General features: G+C 38.4%; 1 protein-coding gene across 1 annotated transcript; it reads right to left on the bottom strand.

The window, feature by feature from the left end:
- Window positions 1–8,314: 8,314 nt before the first annotated feature.
- On the bottom strand, window positions 8,315–10,133 carry LOC125316318 (omega-hydroxypalmitate O-feruloyl transferase-like). Its single transcript, XM_048284339.1, has 3 exons — window positions 9,696–10,133; window positions 9,082–9,408; window positions 8,315–8,887 (listed from the first exon to the last, which is right to left on the bottom strand). Exons 1-3 carry the CDS (start codon window positions 10,131–10,133, stop codon window positions 8,315–8,317), a joined length of 1,338 nt encoding a protein of 445 aa, XP_048140296.1.
- Window positions 10,134–12,540: the final 2,407 nt, after the last annotated feature.

Below are 12,540 nucleotides of genomic sequence, written 5' to 3'. Positions count from 1 at the left end.
TAGAACAAGCGACACACGAAAATTACAGACCAAACTTGAGTAACTCAAACATTCTCAGTATTTTCCAAGCCCCAATTACATCCAATAACGCATACAGTGTTTAGCTCCCAATTCCTAGCGAAATAATCTATCAATCTCGTAAAGAAATTAAAATAAACCTTAAACTCACAAGATTTAATCGGCTCGACCATTGATTCTTCTCGATGTAATTCTGCGGACAAAATAAATGAAGATAAACCCTCTCAAGCACTCGACAATGAGACGGCACTTCAATAGTCTTCACGTCATGTACGGCGCTTCAAGGACTTCACCCAAGGAAGACCAACAAGAATATATATATATATGTGTGTGTGTGTGTGTGTGTGTGTGTGTGTGGTACGAAAGGACAAGCAGGCCAACTTCTATTCGGATCAGAATATTAGAAAGAGTGGGTCAACCAAAAGTCCCACATGGACTTTTTTTTCATTGCACGTAACTCCAGCAAAACTTTTCTTTTCTTATCCTTTTCTTTCTTTCTTTGACCCAAATCTTTAACTTGTTCTCTAACCAAATCTTTAACTTGTTCTCTAACCAAAAGTCAAACTTCAATGAACATCCAAGTTAGTAACGACGCAAGATCAGTATGTTCCTACGCCAACTTCGGGTATATTCCAAAAATTCCAATTGGATTGCCATGACATACATATCGACTTCCACAAATAATAACTTTATCTCAGATCAAATTTTGTTCGCGAGCTAAAACTCGAGACATATTCCAACAGGAACCGTATGTGAGTTAATGAGGGTTTTCTATTAATTTATCTAACGTGCAAATCCAAATGAAATCAGTTTGTATGAATTCGGAAACGGAAGCGGTGTTAAAGGAAATTGAAGTAAGATGAATAAGGACCACAAACAAGCGGACGTGAAGACTCAAACACGGCATCGGTTCCATGCATGATTGAGAAATCTAACCCGAATGTTCAAATAATCCGCAGGGGAAGAAGGACTATATCTATATAAACTCCATTAATACACGTCGTATGCAAGTAAAACCGGATACAAGAGATGCACTTGTTTTGTCGAACGTAGGAATACCATGAAAAGGTAGTGAAAGATATAAACGTAACCTGAAATTGGCTTGGCTTCTCTATTCGGATCTTGTAAAGTGGCTGTTCCTCCAGAAATTCTGATGATATATAGTTTCCCAAAGTCAATGATCATTCGGGTTGGCTTCCTGGAAGTTGCAAGTAATTGGATCTGCAATCTTGTTAATTTTTTTTTTTTTTTATGTAACATGTGAGGCGCCTGGCACTTGGAAACCCTGAATCGGGATCCACATTTCTCACAATTACTAGAAAATTGGCCTTGTGAGCTGCGGGCCCTTTCAATAAACCCGTAAATTCTAATAATATAGTTTCGTAAAGTCAATGATCACTCGGATTTGCTGAAGTTGCATGTAAGTGGATTAGCAATCTTGTTAGTTGTCATCACAAGTGATGCACCTGGCACTTGGAAAATCCAATAAGAAAATCCTGCATTAGGAAAACTTTTGCCCTGAAATTAATCGCTTGAGATGGGATATGCATTTGAAATGGATGTCCGACTTATGATGTATATCATCAGCAACACGGAATAATCTCTTTCTTTATTCAAGGAAAAGGTGCTTTTAGTTTGCATGGTCCAATCATTGATCCCGAAAATTTCTACAATAAAATTAGGTAAGTCGCTTTTATAATTCCCTATCCACAATTCTGCTATTTACTTTACTGAATCTTTTTTTATTCGTTCATTTTCGTAGGCGATACAAGTGATTTTTCTAGAAAATTATTTTCCAAATCATTCATTTTTCATGAAATAAACGCACCATTAGATCACTCAAATGTAAGAATTAAGTACAAGCCTGTTGCTAAATTTTGTCGTGTTAATCATCCTCTTCCGGAGCTTAATTCCTTGGAGTGTCCTCATCGTCCTTCCACAGCATTTAGATTAATTGACAACGTTGTTCATTTGTGGACTCCTTAAAAACATAATTCGGATTACCACTCTATGTATGGACCCTTTGTGATCCTCTGTGATATGCAATTAGCTCATAGTCATAGTAGTTCTTGTAGAAATTGTATCTCGTAGTCAAATATAGGACGAACGGCGATGACTCAACCGTTACATCAGATAAATTTGGCAAGACTTGACAAGGAGGACTTGATTTCATTTTCGCTCAAAAGTTTAGGATTGTATTGATACAATTGAAAAGTCCGTGCTTGAATTTTGAACAGTACATTGGATTTATGGCTGATTGTGCAATTTGTGAAGTTTGCCATCAAGATCATGTTGCTAGACCACAACATCCATCACCCAAAAATCGCTTTTCGTCACCATATTCCTTATTTGTGATATTCACCGCACACCGGAACTAATTAGGGGGCCCACCAACCAACATGGCTCCGATACCATTTGTTGGGAGTGCGCAACAGGAGTCCCAAACATTTACCCGAGAAGATCGCTAAGAGAGATTCCAAGTCCGAGTCCGTCAACTTATTTAATTGAATCCAAATTCACTCAAAAGCTTAAATCAATGAATTATGAGCTGAATAGGATATATAAACTACTCAACATCAAATCAATTCCCCACTTTTTATTTCTCTAACACAACTCACACCTGCGTCTCAACATCTCAGATTTAAATTTGTCACGCCAAACATGGTCAACCGTTTTCCAACTTCCTCTACACTTTTTTAAGGAGTTAGAAAGACCATACCTATATAAACTCCATTAATACACCTCCTATGCAAGTAGAACCAGATATAAGAGATGCACTTGTTTTGTCGAACGTAGGGATACCATGAAAAGGCAGAGAAAGATACGAACGCATCCTGAAATTGGATTGGCTTCTCTCTTCGGATCTTGTAAAGTGGCTGTTCCTCCCGAAATTCTCTTGACATATAGTTTCCCAAAGTCAATGATCATTCGGGTTGACTTCTTGGAATTCCCGAAGTCAATGACCATTCGGGTTGGCTTCTTGGAATTTGCAACTAATTGGATCTGCAATCCTCTTAATCGGATACACATTTCTGACAATTACTAGAAAATTGGCCTTGCGAGCTGCGGGTCCTTTAAATAAACCCAGAAATTCTAATAATATCGTTTCACAAAGTCAATGATCACTCCGATTTGATGAAAGTTGCAAGTAAGTGGATTAGCAATCTTGTTAGTTGTCATCACATGTGATGCACCTGGCACTTGGAAAACCTGAGAAGAGAAATCCTGCATTGGAAAACTTTTGCCCTAAAAAAAAATCGCTTCAAATGGGATATGCATTTGAAATGGATATCCGATTTATGATATATATCATCAGCAACACGGAAATTGATCGATTTTTCTTTATTCAAGAAAATGTGCTTTTAGTTTTCATGGTCCAATCATTGATCCCGTCAATTCTGCAATAAAATTAGGTTGGTTGCTTCTATAGTTCCCCATCCACAATTTTGCTATTCACTTTACTAATGTTTTTTTTTTTTTATATTTGTTCATTTTTACTAGGGATACAAGCGATTTTTTTTAGAAAAAAAATGTTTAAAGTCCTTCATTTTTCGTGAAACAAACGAACCCTTAGATCACTCAATGTAAGAATTATATACAAGCCTATTGTTAAATTTGCCGTGTTAATCATCCTCTTCCGGAGCTTAATTCCTTGGGTGTCCTCATCGTCCTTCCACAGCATTTAGATTAATTGAAAAAGTTGTTCATTTGTGGACTACTTAAGAACATAATATTACCGTGGTCGATAGGGACCGAGCACTCTGGTTAGCATGTGGGACTCAGCAATTCGGATTACCACTCTATGTATGGACACTTTGCGGTCCCCTGTGATATGCAATTGGCTCCTAGTCATAATAGTTCTTGTAGAAATTACATATTGTTGTCAAATGTAGGACGAATGGCGATGACTCTTTTGGAAAAATATTAGATAATATGAAAAATAACAATTGTAGGAAATATGTTGGAAGAAACAAGAAAAGTAAAATCAATTGTCTGAAGCGTACAAGCACCGCCCTTAAGGATAATTCCCCCCCTCGGAGTACGAAACTCGGTGCGTAAGGCTTCTAACAGCTATCCTCCCAAGATACAACAGAACTTCTTTTATACTTCGCACTAAGTAATAAAAGGAATAGTAACAATATTATGTGTATAACCTAGCAAAGAAAATGAAAGAAAGAAGGCTTGTAATGCAGAGAGAGCTCTTTTGAATTATGGTTTGCAATTTTATATTCAAACAAAGGAGCCGTTAGGAATCAATTGGTATTTAGTTTATGACCGTTATTTTGCCATTACAAGAATAATTGGGAGCTTATGAAGAAATAAAGCAAACGTTACAAAACCGTTAAACGGCTGTTATATAGCTGTTAGAAAACCGTCATGACACCGTTAAAAAAATGACCGTTAGAAATATTGATGGCTAGTCATAGCGGACATAATTTCTATCACAATCATTTTAAAGGTATTTTAAAACTGCTGAAATATCCGACAATCCCCTACATATTTCAAAAGGTTTTGAAAAGAAGAAAAATAAAACGATGCTGAGCTATTGGAGCGTAATGTATCGAAACTGGTACTGATTAGGCAATGAACCAGCCCTACAAAGAATGAAATATAATTCATGAAATCATTGGTGAAGTTTAAAATTTCCATGAACCAAGAATTACTTTTTGTGAATTATGATTTTCACCAATCATATTACACTCCCACAAGGTTTATTGTTCAATGCGGTTTTGCTCTAATAAGCCATGCACATGCTTCGTTTATTCATACGTGCTCTAAACATTTTAGCCAAAAAATCTCATAGGAGCGGTCCCACTCTACACTTATATAGGTGATTCCATCGAGTGTATTCTGCAGCTTAATACATTACCAATAATGGCTATAGAATTCATTAAGAGCTTGTCTCAACCTCTTTTTCCTTTTAGCCTTGCACTATCCTCACCTTAGGAGGGACATAAATTTTAATAATCCATAACTAGATCAACAAATGTTTTGTTATTAACCATATGAACCTAATTCATAGGATCGCCAATCACATAGGTTGGCTTACGATCACCGTTAATTTTCTTCAACTGGTTTGTCCCAGTCCCTCGATGAATAGTCGGAGGATTGGCCAAATCCATTTCTAACTTCATATAATTAATGGACATAATTCCATTTTCAAGAAATTGCTTTACCCCCATCATGTCTCAATTCGATGCGTCTCTTTTTACCAATGAAAGTTACATTATTGCCACTTGGCAATCACAATGCTTAGACACATAATGTGTTGGTATCATTCCCTTTCATAAGAACTTGAGTAGTTCTCGAATTACCAAGGTAAATTATTTCCTTCTCCTTTCCATAGTAGAGTGTAGGAGGATAAAACATTATGTTTTTACATATATGCTTGATAGCACCTGAGTCTACCACACATTTTTTCACATTGGCCATAATATTTGTCACGCCCCGATCTCCGGGCACGCAACAGCCCTACCAAATCGCCTCGGGTAAAAAAGAATGAAGTCCCCAAGCACGTCATCGACCCTTTAATTTTTAATCTTCAATTACTCATGCGGAACATTCAACTCCCAAAAATCAAATCAAACAACGGGGATAGTTAAAAAAAAACAGTTACATCAACCAAATCACGTCAAATTTGCAAAAATCACCTTGTATTTAATTATTTTGTTAATCCAAGGATGTGAAATATCTACAAGCCCATTCTTCAGGCCACATTCTACAACTCTCGGAGATACCAGGTCAGAAATAACATGACTCTCAAACAACTCCAACAAGATCCACGTCACTTCCCGTTCTTCAAGGCTAAGGGCCTGAAAATGGTTAATAACGATGGGGTGAGAAATAAATCTCGGTGAGTCAACGCCTTACTCTGAACTCTGTTCTTTTCTTTTCTGATTCTTTTGATTGAATGATTCGTTATTCTCTGCTAAAATCCATATCTGAATGTTGGCATGTTTGATTTGAGTATAATGCATAGATGACCTGAATAGACATCAAATTTAGGAGGAGCAACGTTTTATCTCTACAATTTATATCCGACTATGCGGGACACTCCCTTTTGCTGATGACAAAAGGGGGAGAATGGTATATTATGTAATTTGTGCATTTGTACGAGATCAATTATGTGCGATATATGACTAATTTGTGATGTTGTGATGTGATATGTGATTGAATTATGTGAAATCAATCTGTAATTTGCGTCGTGCGTGCAAAAATCAAGAACAGGATTTCAAGTTAAACAGGATTTCAAGTTAAGCATGATTTGTGGAAACATCATCTGAGAAGGATTATCTTCTCCTAAGCTGAGTAGGTGAACAAATTCCTTTCCTTCAAGATTACTTAAGTTTGAAAGCTTTGGCTAAACAAGACAAGCTCTGAGCATTTGACAAAACGTGATGCTCTGAGGAGTTACAACCTTCATACTCGCATCATATATGAAACTATCACACATCTCAATAAATACATGCACTTAGAATACAAACTCATCAATTGAGATGGCTTAAGTTCTAAGACTACTCATCATTGTATATAAATGCATATTTTTCAGAACTTATTCTTGCTAAAAGTACAAGGAACAAATCGTTAAAATTATTCCTTAGCAAGATCCTCACTAGAGTAACTTTGCTGAAGTTGCTCACATCTTCTAAACTCAATTACTCATTATTATTGTGGATCGTTTTGTCATCATCAAAAATGGGAAGATTGTTGAGAAAAATCCCTAGACAGTTTTGAAGTTGACAAAACAATCCAAGTACTCTTGTGTTTTGAGATAATGCCGTGATTTACATTTTTTGCAGATTATCTTTTAGTGCGGGGATGCACGGGATTGAATCTGGCAAAAGGATTTGGCTAAGATGTTGTTTCTGAGAGTCTCGGACACTGGTTCGAGCTCGGACGATGAGCGGGGATAGCTCAGATGTTGGAATGATGCTCAAGCTCTGAGAGAAGTATTTCACGAGCAGTAATCAGAATTTCAAGAGGAATACAACTTGAGCTTAATTGATGCATATCAACGGACACCATCGAGCTAGATCATTCTTGAAGATTCTCGGTGACAAAGATCAATCAAGGATGCGGAACCAAGAAGACAAACAAAAACTTTCCAAATGGAAGAAACCATCTATGGAAACCCAGGATCATAATTGTATGGGCGATTTGATTCAAGCGGGGAAGACTTTCCTTTGGCGATCCCAAACGGCTAAGAGATCTTCTTTTGGCAAACATCTCGTCCAAAAGGATAGATTTGGAGAGATCTCTTATGGATGCTTTGCAACGGCTAGATTGGAGGCGGAAGAGTATAAAAGACATCTCGAAGACGAAGGGAAATGAGATTGGCGTAAAGAGGGAAAAGTGTTCATAATTCCTAGATAGAGTGTACTCCATTTCAAACATACTTCTTGATCCATCCATTGTAATTGTAAGGAGGTGTACACACGAGTGTTGAGCGTTAGGTTTGAAGTCCTGCATATCAAGGAGATCACCGATCTGTAATCTACGAGCAGCTTACTAGTAGAATCCAGACAATTGGCTATCAGCTGAAGAAGTGGACGTAGGCTTAACCAAAGCCGAACCACTATAATCCCTCTGTGCGATTTTCCTTATCTCTTACTCTGATCACTCTAAATATTTTGTGATAGCTAAACTGCACACGAACAGCGCGCATCGATCTCATTACATATCCTGCATCAATTGAATTATTTGCTCGTTGCGTTATACTCTAGCTACATCATCCGAGATCTCTGTTTTTCACTGTGTGTTCTAAATTCCGCAATAAATTCTTAAAATCACACTCAATCACCTATTCACCCCCTCTCTAGGTGAAATCACTAGCCATCAACACATTGCACATTGAGCCAAAGTTCATGGATCATTTGTGTGATTTCCCTCAAAATTTTCAGCCTTTTTTTTTTTTTTTGAAGAATTTGTGACCCGGAACAAATCATTACTCTCACGGTGAATTAAGGCCTTTTATGCTAGCTGAACTCGTCTCGGAAAAATTATTCAAAAAGTCATAAACATATTGCATTTTTACTAATTCGGTCCTAAACTTTTTGACACCGCAAATTGAAGAAAATATGAAAAGGCAAAGATCATTGTGATTGATCTTACACAAGGTTTTTACCAAAAAAAAAAAAAAAAAGATCTTACACAAGGACAAGGAAGAAATATGAAAAGGCAATAAAATGCTCAAATTCCAACCGAGTAATAACTCCGACAAACCAAGAAAAAATCAGAGCTAGCTGATTAAAGAAAAAGAAAAATTATGACTTATTTCGGTCGAGCATCATTCCGATCACATACGAGCTCTAGATCTCAAGGAAGGTGTCTCCGGTTCGCAAGTTGAGAATTGGAGCAGCTTCTCGAAGGTGTTCATGGCCGAAAATGGCAAACTCAACATCAGCACAAGGCCCTTCCTCCCACTCCCTTTTGGCAAAACCACACAAGTGTTCTCTAGCAGGGGACCGCAGCCAAATTGCCTCGGGTTTCCCCATCCAAAGTCCGTGGAGCCATAATCTAACCTTTGCCATGAAGTCAACACTAGCAAACTCAATGAGAAAGCATCCATTCCATACATTTCAAAGGAGTCTATCCACGACCGCACGTACTCCTCATCCACCCTCTCGGTCGCTTTCTTTATTCTCTCCGCGGTGGAGGAGATTGGCTGATTGATCAACTCCCCCCGCAGGCGAGACAAGCATGCTCCGGCCGTAGCATTCCCGAAATGCTTGGGCACTTTCAGCATAGCTCTGCGATCAACTGCAAAAAACAGCTTTGACGGTTGGTGCTGTTTCATCTTCGATGCCATGCTTCGAGCTCGCCACGGAAGGGCGGCAAGCGCTATGAAGCTGGAGATGCTGCTCGTCACCTGTTGTTCGCATTGAGAATCAAGAACAATTTTCAATTCTTTCAGCCAGCCATAAATTCTTTGGGAAAGAACTTTTGGCAACAACTGAAATGTCACTCAAGAAAATCTTGCACTTCATGTGTGTGTATGAAGTGCCACCAATCATTTATCCCAAGACAAAGTTTAGCTGATATTAAAGAAGAGACGACATTTACCCGTCCATCGGCTGTTGCCATTTTTTTAAGGATCGCCAACTTCTCACCGTTGAAGTGGAAAGATCTTTGCACATTTTGCTCTTCCTTGTATAACCCCGTCAAGTTTGATACATCACTCACGGGAACAAAGACCTCGTAGGCAGCGGTAATTTGAGGAGGAACCCTTGACTTCAGAAGAGTTCTTTCATGGCTGGGGATGATAGATACAGGTTTACCCCTTGCTATTTCAGCCCATGAGTTCATGAAATTCATTGCCGAGACACCATCGAAGATGCGGTGATTACATAGGATCCCTATGGTGAAACCTCCACATCTAAACTTCGTCACCTGTTAAATTTAGTATCCCAAAATAAAATCCAGTAACTGTAATGTACATTGAAAGTTATCACAGTATATAGAAAACTATGCCAATTTTGTCTTGACTGTAAATAAATTGCTAGTTATTAGCTTACCAGAAACAGAAAACTTACCACATTGGGAAAATACTACTTACAAGTATGTTGATGGTTCGAACTTCTACGTCAAAAGTTGCTAACCACACTAGAGAAGTTACTTCTAGTAAAATACTGAAGTGTTAAGCATAACCAGAAAAGGAAAGAGAGATTGTTCTTAACTTGTGCTGTTAAAAGGGGTGCATCTTCTAGCTTAGTTTCAATAGGATCTGTATAAATAAGCTTTCGTGAAACATCAGGATCGATAAGTTGCATATCGCCCAGATGTTTGACGTCGAAATTGGCCCATGCCTCCACAAATGGCACTCCTAACTTCTTTGCGCAATCAACAGTGAACTTCCCTTGAGAGTTTTTAGCTAATCTCCCTGCAACTGGAAAGTAAGGGACCAAAACTTTGGACAAAGCTCGCTTAATCACATCTACAGTGCTGGCGGCGCTTCTGTCAAAGAAATAAACCACCGGCACCAAAGCAACAAACAATTGATCGAGGTTACTCAAGAAAAGGGAACCCCCGGGTGTCTCTAGTTCTGGCGGGATGGCAACGGGGACGGATCTTTCTACTATCGGGGCTCTGTTCGTCGCAGTTTGGAAGGCCTCCATCGGAGCAGTCCGGAACTCTATATCCTGCTCTCTTGCTGGGAGAAAACAGGCAAGAAAACATGTTCGAAAGTGCAAACGAGACTATTAGGTGAAGGGAACCATATATGAGTTAATGAGAGTTTTCTATTAATTTATCTAACGTGCAAATCCAAATGGAATCAGTTCGTATGAATTCGGAAACCGAAGCGGAGTTAAGGAAATTGAAGTAAGATGAATAAGGACCACAAACAAGCGGACGTGAAGACTCAAACACGGCATCGGTTCCGTGCATGATTGGGAAATCTAACCCAAATGTTCAAATAATCCGCGGGGGAAGAAGGACCATGCCTATATAAACTCCATTAATACACATCGTATGCAAGCAAAACCAGATACAAGAGATGCACTTGTTTTGTCGAACGTAGGAATACCATGAAAAGGTAGAGAAAGATATAAACGTAAACTGAAATTGGCTTGGCTTCTCTCTTCGGATCTTGTAAAGTGGCTGTTCCTCCAGAAATTCTCTTGATATATAGTTTCCCAAAGTCAATGATCATTCGGGTTGGCTTCTTGGAAGTTGCAAGTAATTGGATCTGCAATCCACATTTCTGACAATTACTAGAAAATTGGCCTTGCGAGCTGCGGGCCCTTTCAATAAACCTTTCATATAGTTTCGTAAAGTCAAGGATCACTCGGATTTGCTGAAGTTGCATGTAAGTGGATTAGCAATCTTGTTAGTTGTCATCACATGTGATGCCCCTGGCACATGGAAAACCCAAGAAGAAAATCCTGCATTAGGAAAACTTTTGCCCTGAAATTAATCGCTTGAGATGGGATATGCATTTGAAATGGATGTCCGACTTATGATATATATCATCAGCAATACGGAAATTGATTAAATAATCTCTTTCTTTATTCAAGGAAAAGGTGCTTTTAGTCTGCATGGTCCAATCATTGATCCCGAAAATTTCTACAATAAAATTAGGTAAGTCGCTTCTATAGTTCCCTATCCACAATTCTGCTATTTACTTTACTGAAGCTTTTTTTGTTCGTTCATTTTCGTAGGCGATACAAGCGATTTTTCTAGAAAATTATTTTCCAAATCATTCATTTTTCGTGAAATAAACGCACCATTAGATCACTCAATGAAAGAATTAAGTACAAGTCTGTTGTTAAATTTTGTCGTGTTAATCATCCTCTTCCGGAGCTTAATTCTTTGGAGTGTCCTCATCATCCTTCCACAACATTTAGATTAATTGACAACGTTGTTCATTTGTGGACTCCTTAAAAACATAATTCAGATTACCACTCTATGTGTGGACCCTTTATGACTCATAGTCATAGTAGTTCTTGTAGAAATTGTATATTGTTGTCAAATATAGGACGAACGGCAATGACTCAACCGTTACGTCAGATAAAATTTGGCGAGACTTGACAAGGAGGACTTGATTTCATTATCGCTCAAAAGTTTAGGATTGTGCTGATTCAATTGAAAAGTCTGTGCTTGAATTTTGAACAATACATTGGGTTTATGGCTGATTGTGCAATTTGTGAAGTGTGCCACCAAGTTCATGTTGGTACACCACAACGTCCATCACCCGAAAATCGCTTTTCGTCACCATATTCCTTATTTGTGATATTCACCACACACCGGAACTGATTAGGGAGCCCACCAATCAACTTGGCTCCGATACCATTTGTTGGGAGTGCGCAGTAGGAGTCCGAAACATTTACCCGAGAAGATCGCTAAGAGAGATTCCAAGTTCGAGTCCGTCAACTTATTTAATTGGATCCAAATTCACTCAAAAGCTTAAATCAATAAATTATGAGCTGAACAGGATATATAAACTACTCAACATCAAATCAATTCCCCGCTTTGTGCTTCTCTAACACAACTCACTCCTGCATCTCAACATCTCAGATTTAAATTTGTCACGCCAAACATGGCCAACCGTTTTCCAACTTCCTCTACACTTTTTTAAGGAGTTAGAAAGACTATACCTATATAAACTCCATTAATACACCTCCTATGCAAGTAGAACCAGATATAAGAGATGCACTTGTTTTGTCGAACGTAGGAATACCATGAAAAGGTAGAGGAAGATACGAACGCATCCTGAAATTGGATTGGCTTCTCTCTTTGGATCTTGTAAAGTGGCTGTTCCTCCAGAAATTCTCTTGATGTATAGTTTCCCAAAGTCAATGATCATTCGGGTTGGCTTCTTGGAATTCCCAAAGTCAATGACCATTCGGGTTGGTTTCTTGGAATTCCCAAAGTCAATGATCACTCCGATTCGATGAAAGTTGCATGTAAGTGGATTAGCAATCTTGTTAGTTGTCATCACATGTGATGCACCTGGCACTTGGAAAACCCCGAGAAGAGAAATCCTGCATTGGAAAACTTTTCCCCTAAAAATAATCGCTTCAA

This window comes from Rhodamnia argentea, chromosome 8 (genome assembly GCF_020921035.1).
Source record: "Rhodamnia argentea isolate NSW1041297 chromosome 8, ASM2092103v1, whole genome shotgun sequence".
Taxonomy (NCBI): domain Eukaryota; kingdom Viridiplantae; phylum Streptophyta; class Magnoliopsida; order Myrtales; family Myrtaceae; genus Rhodamnia; species Rhodamnia argentea.
The sequence above is the reverse complement of the archived record's forward strand: the minus strand, read 5'-3'. Positions and strand labels throughout refer to the sequence as shown.